The sequence below is a fragment of the Gymnoscopelus microlampas genome (genome assembly GCF_963454915.1).
Source record: "Gymnoscopelus microlampas genome assembly, chromosome: 18".
In the NCBI taxonomy this organism is placed as follows: Eukaryota; Metazoa; Chordata; class Actinopteri; order Myctophiformes; family Myctophidae; genus Gymnoscopelus; species Gymnoscopelus microlampas.
The window spans coordinates 43,194,201-43,221,905 of record NC_139955.1 but is presented as its reverse complement, the minus strand read 5'-3'; the positions used below and the strand labels follow the sequence as shown (position 1 = coordinate 43,221,905).

Sequence of the window (27,705 nt, the reverse complement as noted above, 5' to 3'; positions counted from 1 at the left end):
AGACTCATTGGGTTCCGGTTTCACGACGCAGATTCCGTTTCCGGTTCTCATTTTTTTCCCGCGGTCATTTTCGTCCAGAATAGGTAAAGTCACGGTTTTTCACACGGTATACAAAACGAACGGAGAGGTCTACTGCTACTCTCTTTGGTCTGGGTGACGATCAGTCATCGTAGTCGTGTATAACATCAGATTTTAACCCGATCAGAAATTGTCGAAAACGTCACATCCGTTTATGACGTGGGCCTGTTTGGGAGGGGGCGAGCGAGTCAACGAGGTCATCAATGTCTCGATTTGCTGCTCTCTACTGGTAGAACTGTCATATGAGTTTAAGACTGCATGTAGACAAGCTATTTGAAAATTAAATTACAAAATAACAAAAACAAAAAAAACAAAAATTGCTGGCACTGGGGGAGTACTTTATGAAAATACTCTGGCACTGAAAGAGTTAAGTGGTTAAGAAAGTCACCACAGTCAAGAAAGTCGAGAAGGAACAAACACAAACATCTCGTCTTGTCGTCTACGATTTATTTTGTTACACATCCAACATTGACAGGAATGAGTCATCGCATGATAAAACGGACAATTATTAATTTATAATACCATCAATTTCAGGGTTTTTTTTTCCTCCACAAAACCTCTGGCCCATAAATGACCCCAAACAAAGAAATGCAGCAATCCAATGAACGTGTGAAGATAAAATGTGTGAGCCCTGAACTGAGCGATGCTAGAGAGAGGGAAGGGCAGAATACGAGCAAATCAGAGAGAGAGAGAAAGAGAGAGAGAGAGGTGCTAGTGTCCGACATGTCAGGGTACCACTCTCGTCCCAAAGAGGATTTCCTAGTGCTTTGAAACAAACACGGCTCTGGTGGTGCACCCCGGTAAATAATAATAATATTTAACATAAATTACACAAATCTGAGAGTGGAAAACCTGTGGGGATTGCAACAAGAGAACAGTGGATGATATGTTATTATAAACCGAGATATATATATATATATATGACGTTGTGTGGAGCTGTACACCTTTCTCTCTGTGCCGTTAGAACGCGAGGACGGACTGACCTAGCTAGTTTTGGCTTTTGGGGAGGTTGTTGTTGTTGTCGTCACCGGACAGCCAGCCATGTTGGGTTGGCACCAACCAGTCCATGCTCTGTGGCCGCTGGCTCCGCGGCCGTGCCTTTCTAGACCAGCTGATGTTTAGTGGAGGGAGGGGGGGGGGGGGGGGGGGGGTGACAAGATGGCAGATGTGTTAATGCCGTGGTTCTCAAAGTACCCCCTTCAAGGACCCAAGGGAGTCCCCCAGTAAAACGACTGATAGTTATGAACCCAAAATGGACGGACCCTAACAGGTCTGTAACTCTGGCATAGTGTACAAATGGAACCAAATGGGACCCCGTAATGCAGTACAAATTGGAACTGGAATTATGGGGTTCCTCGTGGTCCTAAGGTCTACCTAACTGGGGGTTCCTTCCGTGACATTTAATTGAAAACATTTTGAGAACCATTGCGTTAACGTGCACGGTTCCACGCTCTCGTGGTTCTCTCCGTAGTGGCGACAGCAACAGTGCGTGTACAGCAGCAGCAAACTACTGTGTCTTCTAATGCCTTTGGCCCAGAGGCCAGCTCCTCCCCTTCCTGGGCTGGGACATGAGGACCATCACCAGGAGGGGAGGGGGGGGGGGGTCAATAAAAGGGAGGGTTGGGCAGAATAAAAGAGGGGGAAGATGGGGAGAGCAGAGGAGAAGGGCTGATTTAACCACATTGAACCCTAACCTCCCTATACTTCCGTGCACGTCATAAAAGCACTCGGCTTGAAGATCGGCTATTTTAGCAATTTGACATACGACTAAGTATATGTCGGGTTTTAGGTGGTTAAAGCTAAATGCCTTTGGCAGAGGTTTGGGTTGTGTGGTTACCTCCGGGTTGCCATGACGTAAGTCCCAACTATTGTGCGAGATATCGTCAATAGTTGCTCCGTTGGTTTTCACATTCCAAAATAGTCTCCTAATTGACTTAAAAGATTTAAGAAATAGACTATTGAAACTATCTGGCCCATATTTGGAGTTACGTCATGGCAAGGTAAACCAAGAAAAGCCAAAAAAAAACTAAAAACCTCTACCAAAAGTGTCCTTTTTGCTTTAAGGCAGTGGTTCTTTAACCCATTGATACCTGGAACGCATCTGTGTCACTTTAGATTTCATTGGCTATTCAAAAATAGCAGATATACAAGCTCATAGCGCGGCACCGAGTGCCGCGCTACGAGCTTGTAGATCTGCTATTTTTGAAAAATCTTGAAACATTTTTTTTTTTAGTTTTTTTTCAAAAAACTGTTCGCCTCAGGTCTTAATGGTTTAAGTGGGGTCCAGGGTTCCTTGAAGGGGTTCCAAAGGGACCCTTAGAGGTCTGTAACTCACGGGTCCGTACGGGGGGGCGGGGGGGGGGGGGGCGGGTAAAGTATGAGAACCACTGCTTTAAGGAGAAGGTGGGGTTGACAAGGTAGGGATAATAGGGTTAACAGGTTCTACTACTATAACAGCAGCCCCCCCCCCCCCCCTCCCTGTGTGTGCCTTCTTTACGGTGCCTGAGTGGTCCCCAAGCCCACCGCGTTGGCGTAGGCCGACAGCAGGCCCACCACCTGCCGGGTCTCCAGGGTGAGCCTGGCCTCGGCCAGCCAGTCCTGCACCACGCGCCGGGCCTCGCCCCGCAGCTGGTTGACCAGCTTGGCGGCCAGCTCCAGGTCGCCGCGCTCCAGGCAGTAGGTGGCGTACGCCAGGATCTTGAACGGGTCGTCGAGGTCGTCGCCGGCGAGCGCGGCCGGCGGCGCCAGCTCGCGCTCCTCGAACAGCAGCGCCGCCTGCACGTAGGACAGGAAGTACTGGTACAGGGAGTTGTGTCGCTCGTCCACCAGGGCCACGCGGCGCGCCAGCGCGCGCAGCGCGTAGAAGCGGGCGCGCAGCGAGGCCTCGCTGTAGACGCCGCGCGTCAGCGACTCGCCGGGCAAGGCGCCGGCCAGCGCCTGGGCGAACTCGTCGCCGGCGCACGAGTCGCGCACGGCCGCCGCGGCGCCGTCCAGCGGCTCGGTCGGGGAGTCGGCGCCCGAGGTCCTCAGGGCGAAGTTGAGGCCCTCCACGGACAGCCACAGCATGTGGGCCTTGCGGGCCTCCTCCTCGGCGATCACGTGACCTGTTGGTGACACGAGGGGACAGACGATAAGATGTTTTTTTTGTTTTTATCAATCAAAGATGTGTTTCAATTACACACAGGCAGAAAATCTGATAGAACTGTAGCCTGGTAAACCCTCCCTCCGGAAATCTAATTTCCATTTGATTTCAGAAGTGAGTCTGGCCTGAACCGCCTTTCTGCAATATTGGCTGTGGGCTGGAGTTGGGCGGGAGTAACACCGTTGACTGACAACCTCTTCAGCCAATGATCGTTTTTCCCCTTCAGCCAATTGCAGTGGATTTTTACCACCTCCGTCACTAATATGACGCAACGGGACTTTTGAGATCGCCATGCCCAAAATAGGTTGCCTTATTGGGATACATGCGTGTCACTGCCCGCCCCTCCCGGTTCTCTGAATTTATATTTTTAAATAGGCTGTGTCATGATTAATTGACCACATATATGAAGTTAAACAACTAAATTCTATCCAAACGATGTCTTAAAAGTAAATTCCGTGCCTCAAAAACGAAGTTTGAGACTGTTTTAAAACCGAAAATAAGAAGTGACGGCACTTGCACAAAAAAACAATGGCTGCCGTTCGTCTTTTGTCGCTGCACTCAGGCTGCACTCGGCTTCATTCGGGCTCACTCGAACTCGCCACCTGATTGGCCAACTGTCGCTGTCAATCACAGAACGATGAGCGACGACGCTGATAGGCTCGTCCCTTTGGCGTACAGAGCCAATATTGCAGAAAGGCGGATCAGGCCAGACTCACTTCTGAAATCAAATGGAAATGAGATTTCCGGAGGGAGGGTTTACCAGGCTAATAGAACTGTGGTTCTCAAACATTTTCAAGAAGCCCAAAATGAGGTATAAAGGTATTTGGCCACTGACCCCCATTTGAAAAGATTTTGTGCCAGGGACCCTCATGAAAGAAGATTTGCGCTGGTAAAATGTTTTACAATTGTTTAAACTTTTCAAATTCTTTCAAAAATTGCCGATCTACAAGCTCTAGCTAGGTCAGAGGTTCTCAAACTATGCGATCAGACCCCTAATGGGGTCACGGGAAGGTGCAGAGAAATGTATCCTTCCCATTAAGTCCGTTTTATTTGTTTTTATTTATAAATGTAGGAAAAAAAGAAAAGAATCAACTGGTGGTCTGTGGACTAATGCATATCAAACTAGGGGTCCTTGAAATAGTAAAAGGTTGAGGACCACTGGTTTAGTGCACGTCTAATTCTTACTGTCGATGGCCTCCTCCATGCCCTTCAGTCTGGCGTAGGCTGCGTTCATGTCCAGGGTGAAGTTATCCAGCTGTTCCTGGGTCAGCCGGCGGTACAGGGTCTCCTGCTCCAACATCTTGCCGCTCAGCACCTGGAACAGAGCCCAGGTCAGCCGTTAACACAGAGATGGGGCCTGTCACCATCATGACAGTTCACTTGACCATTGTCAAACAAACAACAATTTCATTTTGTAACATATGAATAAAAAAATACATTTCTGTTTGCCTTGTAGGCATTGTAAACAACCGTGTGAGCTTATAGAGCGACTATTTCCACAATTTTTTGGAAAATGTTTGAAAAGGCATGAATACTTTTCAACATGGAAACGATTGATAACTCAAATAATTGTGATTATGTAAAAATGGTGACAGGCCTACACAGAGCCACACACACCAGCCATAATACACTTGAAGACATGCTTCTTTACTGTTGATGTGTGTAGTTTGGTACACTAGACTAGACAGTACTACTATGATCAGAGAACACCAAAGTGTTAGAGCTACAGTATATTAGACACAGTTGGACAGACAGACAGACAGACAGACAGACACATGGATTAAAGAAAAATCAAATCTCACGACTGAAAATGTCCTAATGTGCGATTTGTGAAACGGTGTGAAAGGATCCCCCACACACACACACACACACACACACTAGCGCCGATTCCTAAACGATGAACACAATATGTCAAATCAGGATGCTTTCGTAATATTGGTCCTGCTGTTCTACATACTGCCAACCATGTGAAGAAATCACAGATTCAGGCTTTAACCGTTGCTTCTAAAATCTAAATCCTAACAGTTTTTGGAAAAAAAATCAAAAAATGTTTTTTTTTCAAGATTTTTCAAAAATAGCAGATCTACAAGCAGCTTGTATATCTGCTATTTTTGAATAGCCAAATAAATCTGAAGTGACACAGATGCATTCCAGGTCTTAATGGGTAAAATATCCGAGACGATTAAGATATTATGGAAAGATGCTTCTGAACATATTGCTAGTTTGACCACTTCAAATGCTCTAATCTTAAAATAACCGAAAATAGCCTTTCTACAAGCTCTCAATGCGTCGCAGACGGCTATTTTTTGCTGCGCAACATGCTTCCATAGAAACCATGCTGGCTTCGAATCCAAATGACTGAAATCAGTCATGGTGACTGAGAACTTTAATCCATGCAGACAGACAGACAGACAGGGACACACACACAGACACACACAGACACACACACAGACCTCCTCGGCCTCAGCTCTGAGCTCCTGCTCCTGGACTTTGAGGACGTCTCTGAGGTGGTCGGTGTGAGCTGCGGCCTGACGCCTGAGCTGGGTCCTCATCTCTGCTTCCATCACCTCCCTCAACTCTACCAGCTAGAGACAGAGGGAGACAGAGAGAGAGAGAAACGGAAAACAAAGCCAGAGATACACGAGAGAGGGATTGAGAGAGAGAGACTCGGATAGAGGGAGAGAGATCGAGAGAGAGAGACAGTCAGAGAGAGGGAGGGAGAGAGAGACAGAGGGAATGTCAGGGCACTTTGGAAGCATGCGTTCCCCCACTCTGCATTAAATAGCCGCATTTTATATCCATGACATCTCATATGAAGGATGGGCTGCAATGACAAAGTGATTTTTTTTATCATCATAGGTGAAGGAACAATGAAAACATTTTCTTAAGTGGATGTTTCGGGTCTCGCAACAGACACCCTCCTCCAGGCGAGTGAGGCGACCCGACCGAGGCTGATCAGACCCCGGCCTGTGTCCAAGTGGCATGCTACAGCCTAGTGCTGCACGATTCTTGCTCAAATGTGAATCACTATTTTCCTGCATAAGAATTGAGATCACGATTCTCACACGATTCTCTTGTAAATATAAAAATATTAAGCAAAAAACATTTTTAAAAATTGCTGAGTCGGCGCGCCTCCGTCATGGTCCAAAACTATACTTTATTAGCCAAAAAAAAGTCGTCTGCGGTTGTCGGAAAAAGGGTGCCCCCAGCGGGATTCGAACTCGAGCCACAGGGTCAGCAGTCTAACGCCTAGTGAGGCACGCCACGAGACCACATGCAATACTAGGGTTTTGGTCTGTATTAGACTGTAAATGCCCCCACCGTCCCTTCTGGGGGCGGAGTCCTTGTTTTCTCGTTTTTGTATTCAGCCAATCGCAGGGCGGCAGGGCGGGGTTTGGTCGAATTAAGCTGTACAACAATATTACGCCACTGCGCTAGGGTGGTCGACAGCCATCGTCCCACCACATCTACCCCTCCCTCCCTCCCTCCCTCCCTCCAGGTCCAGTCAGTCCCATGCATCCCGTACCTTCCTCTCCTGCTCCAGCCTGGCCTCCTCTCTGCTGTGCTCCAGAGCGGTGCCCACGGCCTGCTCCAGCATCTTCTGGTCCTCCAGCTTCTGCTGCTCCAGAGCCGTCTCCACGTGGATCTGCTCGCGCACGCGCTGCTCCGCCATCTCCCTGTTCAGCTGGTCGATGCGCCGGTGAGCGTGGGCGATCAGCGAGTTCAGGTCGTCCGCCGTCAGCTTGCCCGCTGTGGAGGAGGAGAGGACGTTTCTTTTAGTCATTAAGGCCAATTGATTCCTGCGAATCATCGGCGATGTTTAGAAAAACACTTCTAACTCAGATTTCTTTTTTGATGTTGATGAAAACCACTCGTTTTCAACGGACCATAGATCCAAAATGGTGGTAGAAATGTTATTGTTCCAGTGGATCCCTCCTCCAACCCCACGGACATTTTTTTTTTTTTACATTTTTGTACACAACGTGGCTTCCACAGCGTTACAAAGATCGTCTATTTAAGGTAATAAACGCTGGCAAGGGGATAAAAAACGATGTTTAACACATCAGGTGCCAGCATTTTTTCATAACTTACCGTGGGTGCCAGCATTCTCCCCATTGACTGCGCTTTGCTGTTTAAAGCTTCCGCGTGCGTTACAAGCAAATCCACGCAAAAAAAAGCATCGATTCATGTTGTGCCATGAGCCTGGCTACAGCCTGGAACCATAACATTTCCCTCGCCAGTTACAACGGGGGGGGATCTTGGCGGGTAATGTGTTAAAATGCACACGGCCCGTGATGGGTGGGCCGCGAATGCTTTCAAGATTTTCAAGTAGAAAAGAAAATATGTGCACATTGTGTGTGTGTGTGTGTGTGTGTGTGTGTGTGTGTGTGTGTGTGTGTGTGTGTGTGTGTGTGTGTGTGTGTGTGTGTGTGTCTTACTGAGTCCTTTCCAGTTGGCCTGGACCTCTGGTGTGATGCTGCTCAACTCCTTCTGGAACTGCACCTTAGCTTCATTAACCAGTTCACTGTACTGGGACACGATCTTGGCCTCCGACTGGGCAGACTGCACCTGTACCAACGCACACAACCATTTCTTGGTCTCATTTGGGTCACAGTCAAGTCAAGAAGTACAGATTATATGTCAACCCATTTAGACCGGGAACACATTTTCAGATTTCTTTGGCTATTCAAAAATAGCAGATATACAAGCTCATAGCGCGGCGCCGAGTGCCGTGCACATCTTTTAATATATATTTTAAAGCAAATGTTCCCTTCCAAGAAATATATATATTCAAACATTTGCACAAAGTTCCACCATTTTTCCAAATAAAAATGCAGATCTACAAGCTCTCGGTGCCGTGCAATGAGCTTGTATATCTGCTATTTTTGAATAGCCCAATGAAATGTAAAAATGACACAAATGCGTTGCCGGTCTTAATGGGTTAAAAAAAGAAAGTTGTAGTTAATGTACCAAGTAAATGTACACACACACACACACGTTACCGTTCACCTCCGCCTCGCTGCTTACCTTGGTGACCACCTGGTCCAGGTCCACCACCATGCTGTGGAGGTTCTCCTCGGCTGCCAGGACCAGTGGCCTAACGGCGACCACCTTGGAGCCCTTGCCCTTGTCGATCGCTGACCTCAGAGTCTCCAGGGCGTCCCTGTGGGTCGAGTGGAACGAGGTGTAAGGGGACAATGGTTCATCAAACTAATCCATTATTTAAAAAAAAATCACACCCTGTGTGAAGGAAGCGGTGCCTTTGGGGCGGGGCCTAACTCATTTCAGTTCGTCCCTATTGGTGGTCTGAGTCCACTTACCAAATCTGTACTTGGTAGCATGCTGCAAACTGGAATAATGGCTGTTTAAAGCCCAGCCAATGGGCAGACGGAGGGGGCGGGGCTTAAGTATATTGGTGGTTTCAGTCCATGTACAAAATTTGTACTCCGTAGCATGCTGCGAACTTGAGTTATGGCCGTTTAAAGGCCAGCCAATGGGAAGACAGAGGGGGCGGGGCTTCAGCAATTAATGCTCGTCCCTATTGGTGCTCTAAGTCCACATACCAAATTTGGACTTGGTGGCATGCTGCAAACTGGAGTTATAGCTGTTTAAAATCCCGTGCTCATCCCGTGCTCATACGGACGGACGGACATACTGTAACATACGCTGGGGGTCCCTGGACCCCTCTTTGATAACCAGTGGCACGTGTGGCCAATGAGAGGAGAGATGGCATAGGCAATCTCCAAGTCTGTGTGTGTGTGTGTGTGTGTGTGTGTGTGTGTGTGCGTGTGTTTGTATGGGTTGCTTCTTTGCCGTGCTCATCCCGTGCTCATACGTCGTGCTCATACGGACGGCAAGTGTGTGTGTGTGTGTGTGCGCATGTGTGCAGTATTGGCTTGTGTGTGTGTGTGTGTGTGTGTGTGTGTGTGTGTGTGTTGAAGTGGCGCATGTGTTGCTTCCTTGCCGTGTTCAAACATAGGGACGGACATAACATACGGACGGACGGACGGACGGACGGACAGAGTCAAACGTAGAGCGGTTGGCACCGCTAAAAAAGGTTTTAACCACTTCAACCCTACTGTGGGGGCAAACAAAATAGCAGATCTACAAGCTCACAACAAGTCGAGCGTGCTCACTTGGCTTTGAGTAGAGCCGCTCCTGCCTCGTCCACGGTGCGACTTCTGTCATTCAGAGCAGCTTCTAGATCCTTCCACTGGGCTGACTTCTGGTCAGGTGGGCTCTGCACGGAAATGAAATAATTAAGTCATCGACATCAATGGTTCCCAACCTTCTTCAACATAATTGATTAAATACATGAATTTGTTTAACTGTTGCACCCCTACATCAAAGTATTGTCATTACATTTCCCAAGCGGACATATTTCTGTAGTTGGTCTTGGAATAACCACTCTGGAAACCTGCCATATACAATTTAGGCATTTGGCAGACGCTCTTATCCAGAGCGACTTTACAATAAGCAAGGTCAACACTTACTAGAATGTAGAGACAGTGTAGTGCAGGGGTCTTCAACAGGGGGTCCGGGACCCCTAGGGGGTCCTCAGAGTTACTACAGGGGGTCCGCCAAATCTTTGTGTGATATGATTATATGTTTTACCTTAACCACTTGAACCCTAGCATCCCTTTTCTGAGGAGAACTTTAGCCAAAAATAGCAGATCTACAAGCTCTCAACGCCTCGCGCTGCGAGGCGTTGAGAGCTTGTAGATCGGCTACTTTTGGCAAAGAGTTATAGGTGTAGAGGGAAAAAAGAGCAAAAAAAAAAACACAACTCTGAAACACAATTTTATACGATATAGAGGGGGTCCCTGCTTCATCTCTCTCTCAGCTAGGGGGTCCCTGGGCTGAAAACGTTGAAGACCCCTGGTGTAGTGCCTCGGGAAACTATAGGATCACAGGTAAACCAAGAACCTAGCATCAGTCTAAACGATATACTATTAAAATAATACCAGCTAAACAATGAACCCGGCATCTGTCTAAAGAACAAGCCCATCTGAACTCTGAATCTAAACCTACTGTACATACCAATGAATAAAGTAATGCACTATTCTTTTAAACAATAACTGTTAATTAATACGTTTGCAAGTTCTGTCACACCTCCTAACACAGTGTTTTAGGAGTTTGCCATGAACAAGCTATTCAATAAGGTAGATTGAATAAGGTTTTAAGTCGTTCTCAACGTTGGCTCTGGGGACCACCAGCGTTCCAAATGGTCAAAAAGGAGTTCTACTGGTCATCAAACAATTAACGGCAAGTCCAGTGCATCTCAGGAGCATGACACACGACAGTTGAAAGCGCTGGAGCATCAAGGACATGTTGAATGCCCTTTTTATTTAGGTGCTATATTCAGACTGTGTCGTCCCAATGCCACGAAAATGGTGCATTTTTCCTCCGTTTGTATTTTAACATTGAAGTGAATGGAGCGGCATTTTTTTGGATAGCATTATCTCCTAGTTCCTTTGAGATAAACAAAAAAAAACAAGACCAAAAAAATAATTTATAAAACTTTTTTTTAATTTATTTTTTTATAATTTCGTCATTTTTGTCCGTGGCCATGATAGCCATAGTACCATCGGACGGGAATTCCCGTTTTTGGCAGTCAAAGAGTTACCGTAAGTGCTATATCATATATCGACAGACTAACGTTTCGATGCCTGAGGCATCTTCATCTCTTCATCCCTTACGGGTCCGTTTGGTCCCATTTGCACCCTTTCAGAATTATTTAATTCTGAAACGGTAATAAATGCTGAGGCTTTTACAGTCTAGATTGGGGTCCCAGAGATAAAATAAATAAATAAAAAGTTATCAACGTTCTTGAAATTCAAAAGGTTGAGAATCTTGTAGTGACTACTCACTGTCACAGAGTCCACCGTCATGTGGTTATTCTGAGTGAGCAAACATGCCATGAACACACCACTGACATGCCAAGCTATAAATAACACAACTACCGCACACAGCCCTAGCAGGGGCTGAAGACTCAAAAATAGTGACAAGCAGCCATACGAGAAAACACAGAGTTGACATTTTGCCATTGGAGATAAATATGTTCCAAGGCACAAACACAAACCGTCAATACTAGATTAAGACTAATTGTATAACGACAACATATATAGCACCTGAGAAATTAAATACATTTGATCCTAATATTCCTGATTTATGTTATTATCATTATTATGTTATTTATGTAATGTAAATAAAAGGTACCTTATTCCATTGTCTATTGGAATGTGTCATATCTCTCAGATTGTCAGTTCTAGTACCTCTTTGTCCTAAACTATGTACAGGTATAATATAAATATAATATTTATCCACTAAATTGTGCATTAAATAATAAAGAAAAGATAATAGTTGATCTCTGCCTATTACAGGCCAGACGCTCAATAATGTTTTTTTCTATTTTAATGTTATATTATCATAAAAATCTTTGTGTTTTATCAATTATTTGGGGTCATATCCTCACGGCACACATGTTGAGAATGGCCGGTTTAGATTAGACGTCATTTATTATCCATAAGGGAAAATCCTTTTGCTCGGATCATTAGATGTCTTGAATGTCAGAACATTCAAGACGATGAGTAATTAAATATACACCACAATTTAAAAATGCAACATGTGTTATTAATATACCTCTGCTTCCATGGCCTCCTTCAGTTTGAATGTGTGCAGGGCGATGGCCTGCAGGGCCGCCTCCTGAGCTCCGATGGCGTGCAGGGCCGCTTTGGCTGACGTAGCCAGGTTCTCCTCAAGACTGGCAGACAACGCTGGACCACAGACAACACACACAGAGAGGCAGACAGACAGACAGACAGACAGACAGACAGACAGGCAGACAGACACAGGGAACCAGTTAGAATGACACACAACAGTGGTTCTAAAACTTTTTCACGTCAAGTATGTATTTGGCCACGGACCCACATCTGAAAAGAACCACTGACGTAAAACAATGATTACATATCACTGACATAGAGTGTAGCTTTGGCTTAAAGGGGAATTTTGGACCACGGTTTTCTATGATGTTATGATATGATATCCTAGGATGAATGGTACAATATGAAAATGTCATAACTCCATCCTGGGTCCGCCACAGCTAAAAACGCGCGCCAAAAGGCCTTGCGCTCGATCGCATATTTTGATCGTTGTACATAATGTGTGTAAAGCAGGGGTCTTTAACGTAATTCAGGCCAAGGACCCCTTAGCTGAGAGAGAGAGATGAAGCAGTGACCCCCACTACATATTGTATAAAACTGTTGCATGTGGCTTGTTTTACAGCACTATATCAATGTTGTACAAATGAATGTTTTTTGTTCGTTTTTTATACATTAGCTTCTCTATTAATTCATGTTAATGTGTAATTATCAGACATTTAACCACTTAAAGCCTCAATACTAAACTTTACCATTGGCTCTGTACTTGGTTAGCTTTTTTCCCTCTACACCAAACCTCTTTGGCAAAAATAGCGGATCTACAAGCTCACAACGCCTCGCAGCGCGAGGCGTTGTGAGCTTGTAGATCGGCTATTTTTGGCTAATGTAACCCCTCAGAATCCTATCGCACAAAGATTTGGAGGACCCCCCCTGTAGTAACTCTGAGGACCACCTAGGGGTCCCGGACCCCCTAGTGTGAAGGATAAAACACGATGAAGCTGCGTGGTGGCGGTGATGGTGGTCCTCCTCCTACCAGTCAGGCTGTCCTCATCCGCCTGGTCTTGTTGAGCCAGCCTGGCTGACACCTCCTCCACGGGACGCTCCTTCAGCGGCTCCTCCGCTGGTGTGGGGGCTTCAAGGACAGGAGCCACCACTGGGGCGGGGGTCTCGTGGTGGCACTCTTTACACTCCTCTGGAACGCACACACACACACACACACACACACACAAAACTCTTTCAATATCTGCGTCTCATGTCATAGCATTGTTGTCGGGCAGAAACCTCTCCATATTTTATTCTTTTTACGTTTTTTCTTCTGTAAATTAATGCCCTACTTCGTCATAATAGAGCACCGAAGTCTGACGTAATTTACACATCCTAGGTTTGTCTACCTGGTTCGCGGTTTTCCACCCCCGTTCTGAATCCCCATAGATGCATTTAACACATTGGGTGCCAAAACCGTATATATACTTCTTTTCAAAAACTGACGTCGAGTGCCAAAACCGTATATATACGTTTTTTGGAAAAAAAAAAACGTATATATCACAGCACCAGGAGATATGATTTTTCGAAGATTTAGACTTTAATCCACTTCCTGGTTAACTTATGACTTCAAAAGCCTGTATCTCTGCTCCTGTGTACTTTTTTTTTTTTACAATGTATTTTTGACTATTTTCAACTGGCTGCAACTATGGAACGGATTACCGAATGTTTTTAATGTTTTTCCCCGGATTGTACGAGACCCCTGTGTGTGTAATGAGGGGATCACCGTGAGGACGGTGATCACTGAAAATATTTTGAGACTACTTGAAAAAGGTTAAAAAATGGTTAAAAATCCAGGCACTCAACGTACACTTTTTTAATAAAACTCTGGCACCCCAAGTGTTAATATCGCGTCAAATAAGAACTGTGTTCCAAAAATAAACAAATGACCCCGGCGGTTTTACTCTTATGGATATGAAGCATCAACTGACGGTGAGAAAACGATAATGTTACTTCCGCCGAATTAGTTACATTTTCGCCAGAAACAGACTGTATCAAATGTAAGTGACTGACTATCATAAACGATACAGAACCTCCTCCCTGACAATATCGCCGAGACGGTTTGTTTATTTTTGGACCACAATTCTTATATGAGACGATACTGACGTCAGGACTTCTGTACTCTATACAGTACAGTGTCACACAAAAGGAGTAATAAATAGCAGATCTACAAGCTCAAAACGCATCCTATTTTCGAATTTGAATCCTGTCCAAACATTTTTGGACAGGTTTCCACCCAACATCAACAAGATCACGGTATTGATGTGATGTCAATACATTGCCCAGTCCTTCCAATATGGCTGCCATTAAAAAAACACACTTAGCAAATGGAAAAAGGAAAGGAAAAAAAGTCAGTAGAGTGAATTAGTTTCAAGCAAACACACACAAAACAGACACAGAATAACAAGAAACACAAGTGTGAATTAGTCTTGAAGCTGCAATCCATAAGTTTTATGCTCTACCCTGTTTTAAGTTCTCGTGCCAAAAGTGCTTTGAGGTTCATGCAATACCCCTTGTCAACCAGTAGATGTCCTACCTGACCACAGGATCTAAAAGATTGAGAACTGAGGTAGACCACCTCTAGCCACTGCTGAGGTTGTTAGTTTTATTGTATTCACCGGTTTCCTAGGCTGTGTGTTTTACACTTCCTGTCGATTTGATCGAATGAAATCCAATGAAACTGGTCAGATGACCAATGCTATCCAATGAAATCGACAGGCAGTGGAAAACACACAGCCTAGGAAACAGGTGAATAAACACAGGGTCAATCCACACATCTCCGTTTGCGACCATCTCCGTTTGCGACCGTTCAGCGTCGTTTCCGTTCGCCGGAAGTTCCATCCACTCCCATGTTAAAAAAAAACGGGTACAGTCCCGTTTTTTTTTTACATGGGAGTGGATGGAACTTCCGGCGAACGGAAACGAGGCGGAACGGACGCAAAACGGTCGCGAACGGACATGTGTGGATTGACCCACAGTGGTTCTCAAACTTTTCTGGACTTGAAAATCTCAAAGGTTGGTCAGATGGATGGGCCGCATGCATTAAAAAAAAATAATAATCGATTTGTGTTCCAGCTTGGATCAATGTAAATAACATAGTATACTTTAAGTTCCTTATCAGTATCACAATGAAATCTATATTTGTCAAGGTTTTTAAAGAAAAATACCATGACTTTTAATATTTTTTGAATAAATATTCTCATATGAATGTTATATTATTAAAGTATTAGTGTTTTGCCAATTATTTAGGTGCCCACTTGCAATACCGTCGTGGCCCACTAGTGGTCCCTGACCCACAGGTGTGTGCACTTGTATATTGTATTTTGTATTTGTCACTGTTTTATGTGTGGCTGCAGCTGGGGTTAAAGCCCAAACCAAATTTCCTTCGGGACAATTAAGTTTACCTTACCGTACTGACTGCTCTAGCATGCAGGTTAAAATAACGTTTAATTTACAAAAAGACAATGATTTATGGATTGCAGCTTTAGCCAGACAAAACCAACCGTCAGTACAACAACACACCAACAGAACAAGGTGGAGGAAGTTAGTCCCAGTCCCATGCACAAGCAAACACACATGAATGATGAAGCCCCGGTTTTAGTGGAGTGAACAACACGCAGCAGACATGCATGTCAGGTCAGGGCGGATCGGGGGGGTCGGGGGGGTCACCTGCGGGTGGTGTGGTGGTGAGCTCGGTGTCGTGTGGCGCGGGCACACAAGGAACCTCGCTCAAGCCCGAGATGAGTAGAGACGCTTCGAGAGACGACTCTACAATTACAACGTACAATTTATGTATGACTTATCCAGTGGCGACTTTACAATAACCCATTAAGACAGTTTTGGAAAAAAAAAATCAAAACATTTTTTTTTCCAAATTTTTCAAAAATAGCAGATATACAAGCTTATAGCCAAAGAAATCTAAAGTGACAAAGATGCGTTTCAGGTCTTAATGGGATGAGTAAGGTAAACACATACATCAAATGCAGAGAGACAGCAGTATTAGTGCCTCAGTAAACTAGGATCACAGGTAAACCAAGAACCTAGCATCAGTTTAAACAATAATACTAACAAAAATAATCTGTACAATTTACCAGGACACCAGGTAAACAATGAACCAAGCATCTTCATCAATAACATGTTCATCTAAAACATGATCTAAAATTACATTTATAACATTGTGGTCGAGAAAAAAAACAAGCAACAAAAACATGAGAACAAATGACCACGGTATGTCTGCATGGTCGTCGTAATCTAGGTCAAGTGCTAAGGACCGAGGTGGAATCTGAAGAGGTCAGTCTTTCTGGAGGGCTCTGGAGGGACACGGCGTTGATAACGCTCTCCCATTACGTCAACTTTTACAAAGACCCGACCCCGTCGCATTTAACCACATGCAACCCGATTCTGAGCATGTCACGATAGTGGTCAAACGCAGTCATTAACTGGCTCCCTGCATATCAAAGGATCAATTTAGAAAAACTACTGTTGGTCTATAAAGCTTTGAATGGTTTAGGGGCCAAAATACATTTCTGATCTTGTGTGCGATTTTATGAACCATCCAGAACGGTCTCTGGTTCATCTGTGAAAGGTCTGCTTTCTTTTTTCCCAGAAAACTGCAGGTCTACTGCCACTCTTAAATCCTAGAAATCACAGCAAAAAAAAATTTTTGTTGTATTCTCATGTCCTGTTAAAATGAGTTTCCTTTGCTTAATGTCCTTTGCTTTGCTTAAAGCACAATTAAATTGCCTTGCTGTTGAAATGTGCTATACAAATGAACTTGCCTTGCCGTAACAATTTGCAATTACAATTTAGGCATGTTAACAGAAGCTCTTATCCAGAGTGATACGATGCCTTTGACACAGACACCATGTTGAAACATGTCAAGCTTTTTAAATACATTAAAACAGCACTTAATATGCATTAAACTATTTGTTGCCGTGAGTTCTTGGGAGTTTTTTCTAGCGTCACTATTTGATTTGGTAAGAACATCCAATATCTGAATATAAAAAAATAGGACTTTACAACAGCTCAGATTACGTTTGTGACTCACACTTTGACCAACATGAAACCGAATCTTCCAACAAGCCCCCAAAATGCATCGTTTGGTCAGCATTATTCACTGTTTGTGTGTGTTTGTTTTACTCAAACCTTAAACTGCTCAATCCATTAATAATGTATCGTTACTATTAAATACAACACAACAGGACTGTCACAGCTCATGTAAATGCTGTCTAGTACAGTATAGTGAATAGGGTTGGGATCCAACATTAAGGAGCGAGAATCGATTCTGTCACATTTGGAACCGTTCCATTCCGGAACAGTTTGTTTTTTTATCACACTGTCAGAGCTGGTATGTGGACTTCACGTCTGCTAGGGGTCCTTGGCGGGGTACCAGGGGGTCCCCAGTAAAATGTGTTAATATAGCATCACAATACTTTAAACCACTTTAACCTTTTATACTTTGGCTATTCAAAAATAACAGATCTACAAGCTCGTAGCGCGGCACTACGAGCTTGTAGATCTGCATTTGTTTTCAAATCTTGATTTTATTTTCAAATCTTTGAACATATATATATACATATTTTTTAAAGTGAACATTTGTAACTCAAATCTTTGCTTCTGGGGGGTCCCTGGAACAAAATATTTTGACACAGGCGTCCGCGGCCAAATACATATAATTTTGGGGGTCCTTGACATGAAAAGGTTTGAGAAACACTGTCCTACAATACAATTACAATACCGGAGGTTCTCAAACTTTTTTAATTTCAAGGACCACCATAACTCCGAGAGTGTACAAATGGAACCAAATGGACCCATTTGTACACTCTCAAGAGTTACAGACCTTTAAGGCAGGGGTCTTCAACGTTTTCAGGCCAAGGACCCGCTAGCTGAGAGAGAGATGAAGCAGGGACCCCCTACTCTATATTGTATAAAATTGTGTTTTTTTTACTTAGTCTGCTATTTTTTCCCTCTACACCTATAGCCTCTTTGCCAAAAATAGCCGATCTACAAGCTCTCAACGCCTCGCGCTGCGAGGCGTTGTGAGCTTGTAGATCGGCTATTTTTGGCTAGAAGTTCTCTGCAGAAAAGGGGTGGTAAGGTTCAAGTGGTTAAGGTAAAAAAAAAAAAAACATATCACACAAAGTTTTGGCGGACCCCCTGTAGTAACTCTGAGGACCCCCTGTTGAAGACCCCTGCTTTAAGGGAACTGTTAAGGAAACCGGAATCGACGCGGTTGGCACCACAGCCACGCCTGCAGCTGATAAGGCTGATGGAGCTGCTTTCCATACATACATACATACATACATACATACATACATACACACACCGCATAAGAATGGAGGTAACAAGTCTTATCAGCCTTGGGAATGCTTGTACTGCAGAAGTGTGTCTGTCCACACCTATCATAATAATAATCCCTATAAAATATAACAATAGCCTGGACTAATCCCCTGACCTCATGGCTGAATACTTTCCACATGTGCCTGATTTAAGTCCTGCTTCAGGACCTATTGTGTCTTCTTGAATATGAACATGCAAACCAACATAACAGACAAACCCTGTTAGAGACCCTGTTTTTTCCCCCCCTTGTGGAATACGGAACTTGAGTAATATTCAAGCAACATCGGGCAAGGTAGCACACCTGTACCCACCCTTCAGGCCGCGACCCCCTGGAAAAAAAATCGTATTTGAACCGAGGAGGACCCCCCATAAGCACTTGGAATGTAGGCAACATTTTAGAAAATAGCAGATCTACAAGATCACAACGCCTCGCTTTTTTACATTTTTTGACACTTTCTTATATTATTTGAAAATTTGGCCAATGTTTGACCAGTTTTTATAGTATCTATATAGGTCTTAAAAGTCCTTAAATTGTCACTTCACTGTCATCTGGGGACCCCCCTGACACCTAGACAGTCTACAGTTGGTCTCTCGAGCCAGACTGTTGCCTTCCACAATTTTCAAAAATATGCCTCCGTGAACGGAAACGACAAACAGATGACAGTCAGCTTCCTTTCTGGGCTTTTAGGGAGGTGTAGTTCCAGACTCTGTATATACAGTTAGCATTCGGAGATAGTGGAATAGTTGTCTTGGCTACGAGAGACTACAGTCTACAGTAAAAACAAAACTAAAAGCTACACTACAGTCTTACCCTCAGTGACCTCTGGGGCTGCTGCAGGGGAAATCAACACAAAAAAAAATCAAATCAACATTAAAAAAAAATAACATTTGAATGAGCGATGGAGCAAATAAAACAACACAAAGACAGGTGAGCCGGATTTATGCGTATTTGTGTCGGGCACTGAAAATAGCCGATCTACAAGCTCGCACGCGCAAGCAATGCGTTTGTCAGCGTCTTTGCAGTGCACGACACCCGCACGCAACTAAGTACAGTATAACTCCTAATATATACAGTACACCATTGGTTCTCAAAAGTGGGGTCCGGGGACCCCCAGGGGTCCTTGAGGGAGTTCCAGGGGGTCCCCAGCTAAATGATAGATAGATAGGAACCAAATTGACCCTTATGGGTCTGTAACTCTGAGAGTGAACAAATGGCGGGTCCATTTGGTTCCATTTTGTACACTCTCAGAGTTAAATTAACTTTGATTTTACAATATGAATTGGGGTCCCAGAGATAGAAATCCCATTAAATTGGGGTCTGTAGCCTAATAATGCATGTCAAACTGGGGGGTCCTTGAAATTAAAATGGTTGAAAATCACTGCTAGAGACGTAAAAAAATCTTCTCTAATGGGGGTCCCTGGCATATCTTTTCAAATGGGGGTCTAATAAGTGTCAATTTGGGGGTCCTTGACATGAAAAAGTTTGAGAACCACTGCAGTACACTACCGATCATAACAGTTTGGTAACCCCCCCTTCCTCCCTCTCCAACTCTTACGTTCTAGGGTCTGTGTTGTCGGACTTGTCTCGGGGGCGGGGCTTTCTGCTGTCTCCTCCTTCTTCTTCTTCTTCTTCTCTGCTTTGGGCTTGGACTCCTCAAACATCAGAGAGGGGGGCTGGGACAGCTCCAACTTTGGCACAGAAAAAAACGACAACAAAGACCTTTTTAACCACTTGAACCATGTGGATAAAAGCAGGCAAAGTGTTTTTAAAAAATGTTTTAAAAAAAATAGCAGATGCACAAGAGTTTGTGCATCTGCTATTTTTGAATAGTCAACGCAAAAATCTAAAATGACACAGATGCTTTCTGGGTTTAATGTGATTTTTGTGTAGAATCAGCAGAATAGAATAGACTGAGTTAGCAACTATCTTCTGCTACGGAGTAACTTATTTTTATGGTATGATATTGACCATTCCATGTACATTTCTGTTGAATACAATTCTTAGCATCTGATTTTAGTATAGACGTGTCTGTCCCGATAGGACTTTGGTCCCATAAGATGCCAGCATTGGAGCATCTTTAACAACAACAATCAGCAGTAAACTGCGTTCCCCTGCAGCACACTCTATCCTCAACCAAATATCTAAGTTCCAACACATTTTCAAAATTCCACACTTTTTCCAGACACCAAAATCCAGACTTTTCCTGTAGATTTGTCAGACGTAGATGTTTATTAACCACATGAACCTTTGGTGTTCCTACTCGGGGCAGTGTGGGTAGACTGGGCACATATTATGTACTTGACATTTGTCCTCTGCATTTACGCATTCCTAACTATTAGGAGCAGTATGCGCCTGGGTAGCAGTTCAGGGTTAAGTGTCTTGCTCTGGGACACTTCAACACCTTAGACCGTGGGCAGGGCACGAACCCGGGGGGCCTAGGACCTGAGGCCGATTCTACAAAATGTCTTCTAAATCCTAACAGTTCTTTGAAAAAAACCTATGTTTCTACATCAGTGGTTCTCAAACGTTATCATGTCAGGGACCCCCAAAATGATATGGATTTGGCTGCGCCCCCCCCCATCTCAAAATATTTAATTCCAGGGACCCCCCAGAAGCAAAAATTTGAGTTACAAATGTTCCCTTTAAAACTACAGTATATATATATATATATATATATATATATATATATATATATATATATATATATATATATATATTCATGAGCTGTATATCTGCTTTTTTTTTTAAACAGCCAAAGAAATCTAAAATGACAAAGATGCGTTCCAGGTCTTAATGGGTTAATGGTTTTTAAATGTAACCGTTACTAGGTACTGTAGTTAGTTACACAAATCAATTAACCACCGACTTGGTCACATAGCTACATTTCCGCCATTTGTGAAACCCAGGCAAAGCATATTTGTTTTTGGAGTTTGGAGTGTTTGTCATGTGAATTGAAATAAGTGTATATTTTCAACCCCTACACTACAGTAACAGAAGTGAAGTTCATACGCAATAGGGTATTCTTGAATGATGATTAAATACCAGCTCACCAATGACAGGGAAGCACAATAAATATCAATACTAATACAATCTAATAGTGTAAAGAAAAGTACTGCATCATCATCATACTGACCTGTTTTTTGAGGGGTGGGGGAGCGCTGGCTGGAATGGGCCCCAGCGCCATGCCAAACAGCGTGTCAGAGTACGGCACGTTCTGCTCCACCGTCGTCCGGAACTTGGGGTCCCAGTTGGCATAGAGCACCGTCCCACCGACTCCTCCCCCTACCGTAAGCAAACCCGCCGCTATTACCTTACCGGCCGAACCCCTGAGGAGAGGAGAGGGAGAGGAGGAGGAAGAGAGGAGAGGAGAGGAGGAGGAGAGGAGAGAAGAGGATGACCAAGAAGATAGATGCATGGATTAACACAAATTCCTAAACAATTAACACAATATGTAAAATGATGATGTTTTAGTAATATTGCTCCTGCCGTTCTTATACACACTGCAAACCAGGTGAAAAAAAATCACAGACTGAGCCTTTAACCTTTGCTTTTTATATGAAATATCCGAGACTATTAAGATGTTTCTGAACATGTTGCTAGTGTGACGGCCCTGCTCCTCTGCCTCACTGTTGGCTAGCCGGCAGCCTTGGTGATTGCCAGGTGTGGAGCAGGCCGTCAGGCCAACTTGCTATACCTGGGGTTATGGGCGTGGCAGAGCATATAAGGTCCTCTCCTTGAAACCTTTGGATCTTTCCATATCCTCTCCAGCCTGTCTTGGGTGCCACCTGGCCTGAGTGGGCTCAGCCCTTTTGTTTAGTTTTTTGCACTTTCTATACAACACTCACACAGCACACTCCACGGTTACATGTCGGCTTTCCGACATGTCGCCTTTCCAACGGTTACTAACCCTATACCTAACCACACGCGGAAGCCACGTAGTCGGAGTGGCGGGATGTCGGAGTCAGTATTCAATCAATTCATAAATGCAGGTAGAAAAACATTCTAGCATACAGCAGAGAAACGTACAGTAGGCCAGTGATGACCATGGCACAGACTCAGAGCTTTACTTTATTTTAATTTTTGCAGAAAACATGACACAGCAAGGGACAGGAAATGTTATGAATTATGACCCTAATAAATGGCTTTCCCACTCAACTCGACTCCCAAGACCAACAGGACCAGTGATGGTCTGTTTATCTCCGGCTACTGTTCCATGCAAACAGATGTGATTTGATTTAATCAAGTCAATGTCAGGCATGACTGTTCCCTTCTAACTACACGAACGTCCATATTCTGGGCTCAGTGAAAATAGCAGATCTACAAGCTCACAGCGCGTTGAGACACATTGTGCGCTTGTAGATTTCCATGATCCAAAAGAAATAAACATAAACAAACAAACTTGTTTTCCAAAAGGGTTTTAAAGAGGGTTAGTGTGTGTGTGTGTGTCTTAAACTTTTCTTTTAAACATACTTTCTCATCTCATTTTTATTTTTTATTTCATTGCTGGTTCTATTCTTTAGTATCTTGTGTACACAGTATTGCTGTTGTTGCACAGTCTTGCAGACCATGTCACGTCAACAATTTCCGTCTACTCACTCACTCTGCAGAGTTATTTGTTATTTATGGAATTGCCTGCAGAGTGAGTAGACGGAAATTAGTGAGGAGGACCAATTACATTAAGATATAAGCTTGACAATGGGTGAAGTGCTCCTTTAAGGGTCCATTAAGTTTCCTATAAATAAAACGTACAACAAGCAGCTCAAAATGTTATTGTCCCCAACTGGTTCAACTGCTGCTGCTGCTTTTTGTGTTTTCAGGACTAAAGGTTTCAGCATGCTCTCTATCACACAGACACCACTAATTACAAACAGTTTAGGAATAGATTTACTTCAGTTACCGCTTAAAAACAATTACAATATTTTTGTTATCTAAACCAGGGGTCTTCAACGTTTCAGGCCAAGGACCCCCTAGCTGAGAGAGATGAAGCAGGGACCCCCTCTATATTGTATACAATTGTGTTTCAGATACATTTTTGCTGCTCTTTTTGAGTGGTGCCAACCACTCCTACATTTGACTTTGTCCGTGTGTCCGTATGTCCGTCCGTCCGTATGTCCGTCCGATCTATAGCCGATCTACAAGCTCACAACGCCTCGCAGCGCGAGGCGTTGTGAGCTTGTAGATCTGCTATTTTTGGCAAAAGTTCACCTCAGAAAAGGGATGCTAGGAGTCAAGTGGGTAATGTAAAAACAAGAAATCATATCACACAAAGATTTGGCGGACCCCCTGTAGTAACTCTGAGGATGCCCTAGGGGTCCTGGACCCCCTGTTGAAGACCCCTGATCTAAACAACAACAAAATCTAAAATAATTTGACCCCTTTTTTTTCCACCATTTTGGAACGAAAAAGGGGAATCAGTAATATCCTAGCCTCAATCGCCAAGCTTTTATTTTTTTAGTTTCGCTAAAAAATAAAAGCCTGGACCAACGAGTAGGTCTTCCGGGTATAGAGCGTCGCAGTTCTCCGCCCACTTCCAGTTGCCGGAAGTAAATACTCAATGCATTTTTCCCATTGACTTTTCCGAAAATATTTATATAAATTAATTTAAGCCTAGAATCAAGCTATCCAGGATGCTGGTGAATCATGACCATAAAACGTTTGATTCTGTGAAAAAACTTTTTTGAAAACGGCAAAACAAAGGGTATTTATTAAACATAGTATATCATATCATTAAATATAATTTTTTAAAAATCACAGAAAAAAAGGTTTTATGGTCATGATTCACCAGAATCCTGGATGGCTTGATTCTAGGCTTAAATTCATTGATATAAATATTTTTGGAAAAGTCAATGGGAAAAATGCATTGAGTATTTACTTCCGGCACCCGGATTCTGCGCAACTGCGATGCTCTATAGGAAGTGTTTCATTTCCCCAACCAACCAGAGTGCAGTGGGCGTCGCTCCAAATGTTGTGTTGACGGGGGGCGGATGCTGACGGACAGATCGGTGAACCAATGGGATCACACGCATTCTCTCTCCGGAGATGTTAAACCCGCCCCTCTAGGCACGAGAGCAGGAAGGCTAGAGGCAGCCTAGTAATATATCCTAACAATACTGATCCCTATTCTTCACTTCAATATCAGACATCATCAATACACTGATAATAAGGACTACAGTGTGTGTGTGTGTGCGTGTGCGTGTGCGTGTGCGTGTGTGCGTGTGTGTGTGTGTGTGTGTGTGTGTGTGGGCTGCAGAGCGAGCTTACCCCGACCCCCCTGCTGTGTAGCGTCGACACTGCTGCAGTGGATGAGAGGGTCCTTGACCACACAGGCACTTCTGCAGAGAGACAGAATCAGAATCAGGTTTATTGTCACATCACAGGTTTACAAGGTAAAAAAGTGTGTGAAATTCGTTTTTGTACATCACTCCCATCGCAACGTTAAATTCCGTAGAAAGAAGAGTGGGGAGAGAGAAGAAGAAGAGGGGTAGGGGGCAAGTGGGAAGGAGATCAACAAGAGAACAATAGATGGCCAAAAACAAGTTATCTACATATTTACAAAGTACCTGAGATAAGAAACAAACTAAGGTGCCTGAGCATAGCAGCAATGTATGTATACTGTGCATGATATACTTATAGACGCTAAGGTGCTTAGAGACATGGAGACAAGAGAGAGACACAGATATACATGGAGACAAGAGAAAGAGACACATGGAGACAGAGACAGTGACAGATGGAGACGAGAGAGAGACACATGGAGACAAGAGAGAGAGAGACAGAGACACATGGAGACAAGAGAGAGAGACAAGACAGAGTGAACAGGAGATGAGGACAAGGAGAGAGAACAAGAGAAAGGAATAAGAGTATTGATGACAATAAACCATGCATGCAGATCCTCTGTGTAAACCAGTCTTTTCCAACCTGGGTTCCAGGGGGGGGGGGGGTGAGCAAAGTCAGATCACAGGTCTTGTCTGTTTGCAGGTAGTCCAACATTTCAAGCATGTTGTTGCACACAATCATAACTTGCATTTTTGGGTCATTATATAGTAAATAAAAAAAATCTACAAGCTTAAGTTGCAAACTTAAGCTGTGGCTGGTGTTTTGCCTCATGTGTGTCAGAACCTAAGATAGATATCACTGTTAAGACCAGGCTTAGTTAACGTATGATGAAATATTAAATAGCTTATTATATGAGCCTCTCCAACCTAGTCACTGAAATAGACAAAATCCATAATAAAATGTGAGGAACAGACAGCTCTGTAGTCTGTACGATATGCCACTTGAGAACTGTATGATTGTGACTACTACAGAGTACCAATCATATATCATTATGCTTTAATGATATATGATTGGTAGTAGTCACTACCTCAAGGTGGGGGAACCTTGGGGGTCTGAGGACCCCCAAACTTAAGGGTCCTCCTTCAGGGAGGATCCAGGGGGTCCCCAGCAACTTAATAGATAATAAGAAAAAACACAGGAACTTATGGGGCGGTAACTCTGACAGTGTACAAATGGAACCAAACGGACCCGTAAGGGTCCGTTTGGTTCCATTTGTACACTGTCAGAGTTAAGGGGGTCCACTCCGTGGTCGTGTATATACCAAACTGAGGGTCCTTGAAATTAAAAATGATTGAGAAACCACTGCATTTAAGTATAACAACGGATCAGGCATAATGCTCAAATGAACACAATGTTCAATTTCACAGTACGTACAAGCATGTAGCCTATCCACACATTGATGGGACACTGACATGTAGCCTACATGTGACATGCTGTTCCTCGGGTGCCAACATGAGTATTGACACACTCTAACACAATTCCATAATAGACGGTACATTCTGCAACACAGTGGCAAGGTCACACGCCCTTATTACTATTAATCACAACTCTCTCTCTCGTGTCTTCTCTAGAATAGAAGCCAGGCTGTACGATCCAGCCACTAACTGTACTTAACAAACCGGCCACCAGTGACTGACTGACTGACTGTCTTATCTCTCTCTCGCCTTGTCAGGTGTCAGATATTAAAGTTTGTCTTTTACTGTGTGACTGTGTGTGTGTCTTTGGACACACCACCAGCAATGACCCGCCTCTCCACTGCCTTGATTTGCTTTTATACATGTCAATCTATACGTCCTTGCCTTTCGATTGGTGAACGGCCCAGGTCAGTCTGGTGGGAACAACGCCTCTTTCCCAGCAAGCATGTGTGTGTGGGTTAAGGTTTGCACCAGCTCCCTGTGTGTGTGTGTGTGTGTGTGTGTGTGTGTGTGTGTGTGTGTGTGTGTGTGTGTGTGTGTGTGTGTGTGTGTGTGTATGTGTGTGTTTTAGCCCCAATAGTGGCTAACTGCATATGAGCTAACAATGTCATTCTCCTCCTCTTTAAATGCACACCGGGTCACCAGGTGTGCAGCATTGTAAACACTACGAAGAGCTCATATGGGATGCAGTTTAGCTGCTGCTTAAAGTTTAAAAGCAAAACCCCCGAGGCCCTTGATACAGCCTGTGCTGTGGGTCATTGAATGACAACTAGCCTGGTTAGCATGCTAACACAGGCTAGCAGAGCAGTGCAGCCAGGCACTCTCAGGCTACTGAAGTTAATGACAACTAGCCTGTTAGCATGCTAACAGCTAGCCGACCAGTGCAGCCCAACCAACCCCATTGGAGCCACCCAAGATATATAATAATGCTAATGATAGCCACCTTTAGCATGCTAACGGGGCTACTACTGGTGTCTGCTAGCCAGCCAGCCTGCTGCTAACAGGCTACATGGTCTGCCCTTAAGGTTGGGTCTGTTGTTAGCATGCTAACAGGCTACACGGTCTGTTAGCATGCTAGCAGGCTATCGGACGGGTCTGTTAGCATATTAGCACGCTAACAGTTAGCACGTTAGCATGCTAACAATGCTAAACACACATATATTTGCCATGTCGGTGGTCCTTACCCGTGCTGCAGAGTTCGCCCCTTTCAGACACACACGCAGCATGATGGTGTCAGATCAGTTTCTTTGTGTTTTCTAAGGATTCTTATTGTTGTATTCAATGCAGATTGGGATCAGTAAGTCATTCTAAAAGCTGTCACACACACACACCAACACACACACTGAGAACACCAATGACAGCCACAGAGAGGAGGCGTGTACGCACGCGCAGCCTAGTCACACCCCCTCCCTCTGTCAAAAAGGTCAAAGAAGCCAGAGGTTCCCAAAGTCCTCAGTGGTGGAAAAACTACTCACATTTCTTACACATTAAAGGTAGGGTAAGTGATTTTCTTTGGTTAAAATAAGTGTTAAATAGCTCTATATTCTGATAGTAATCATAGAGTGTTTGTTCAGTAAAAGGAGTCTCCTTGTCTCTCCACCTCTTTATTAAACAGAAAATGCATCTTCGTTTCAGTTTCCAATTTTTATCCAATCAGGATTAAACAAGTGAAATTTGAAGTGGTGACACCAATAA

The 27,705-nt window shown here is 44.0% G+C and overlaps 1 protein-coding gene across 2 annotated transcripts; it reads right to left on the bottom strand.

The window, feature by feature from the left end:
* Nucleotides 1–508: 508 nt before the first annotated feature.
* immt (inner membrane protein, mitochondrial (mitofilin)) lies at nucleotides 509–27,356 on the bottom strand. Of its 2 annotated transcripts, XR_014599587.1 has the most exons (15): nucleotides 27,195–27,356; nucleotides 24,524–24,594; nucleotides 21,396–21,588; nucleotides 19,818–19,950; nucleotides 15,592–15,690; nucleotides 12,914–13,072; nucleotides 11,864–11,997; nucleotides 9,358–9,461; nucleotides 8,249–8,384; nucleotides 7,660–7,789; nucleotides 6,747–6,970; nucleotides 5,674–5,805; nucleotides 4,406–4,535; nucleotides 1,840–3,182; nucleotides 509–1,630 (listed from the first exon to the last, which is right to left on the bottom strand). XR_014599587.1 is itself a non-coding variant. In XM_084042137.1 (14 exons), the coding sequence occupies exons 1-14, from the start codon at nucleotides 27,234–27,236 to the stop codon at nucleotides 2,572–2,574; spliced, it is 2,298 nt and encodes a 765-aa protein (XP_083898263.1). In that variant the 5' UTR covers nucleotides 27,237–27,356; the 3' UTR covers nucleotides 509–2,571. The 2 variants fall into 2 exon arrangements, 1 of the variants encoding a protein (XP_083898263.1); XM_084042137.1 differs by having other exon boundaries at nucleotides 509–3,182.
* Between the last annotated feature and the right edge of the window lie 349 nt (nucleotides 27,357–27,705).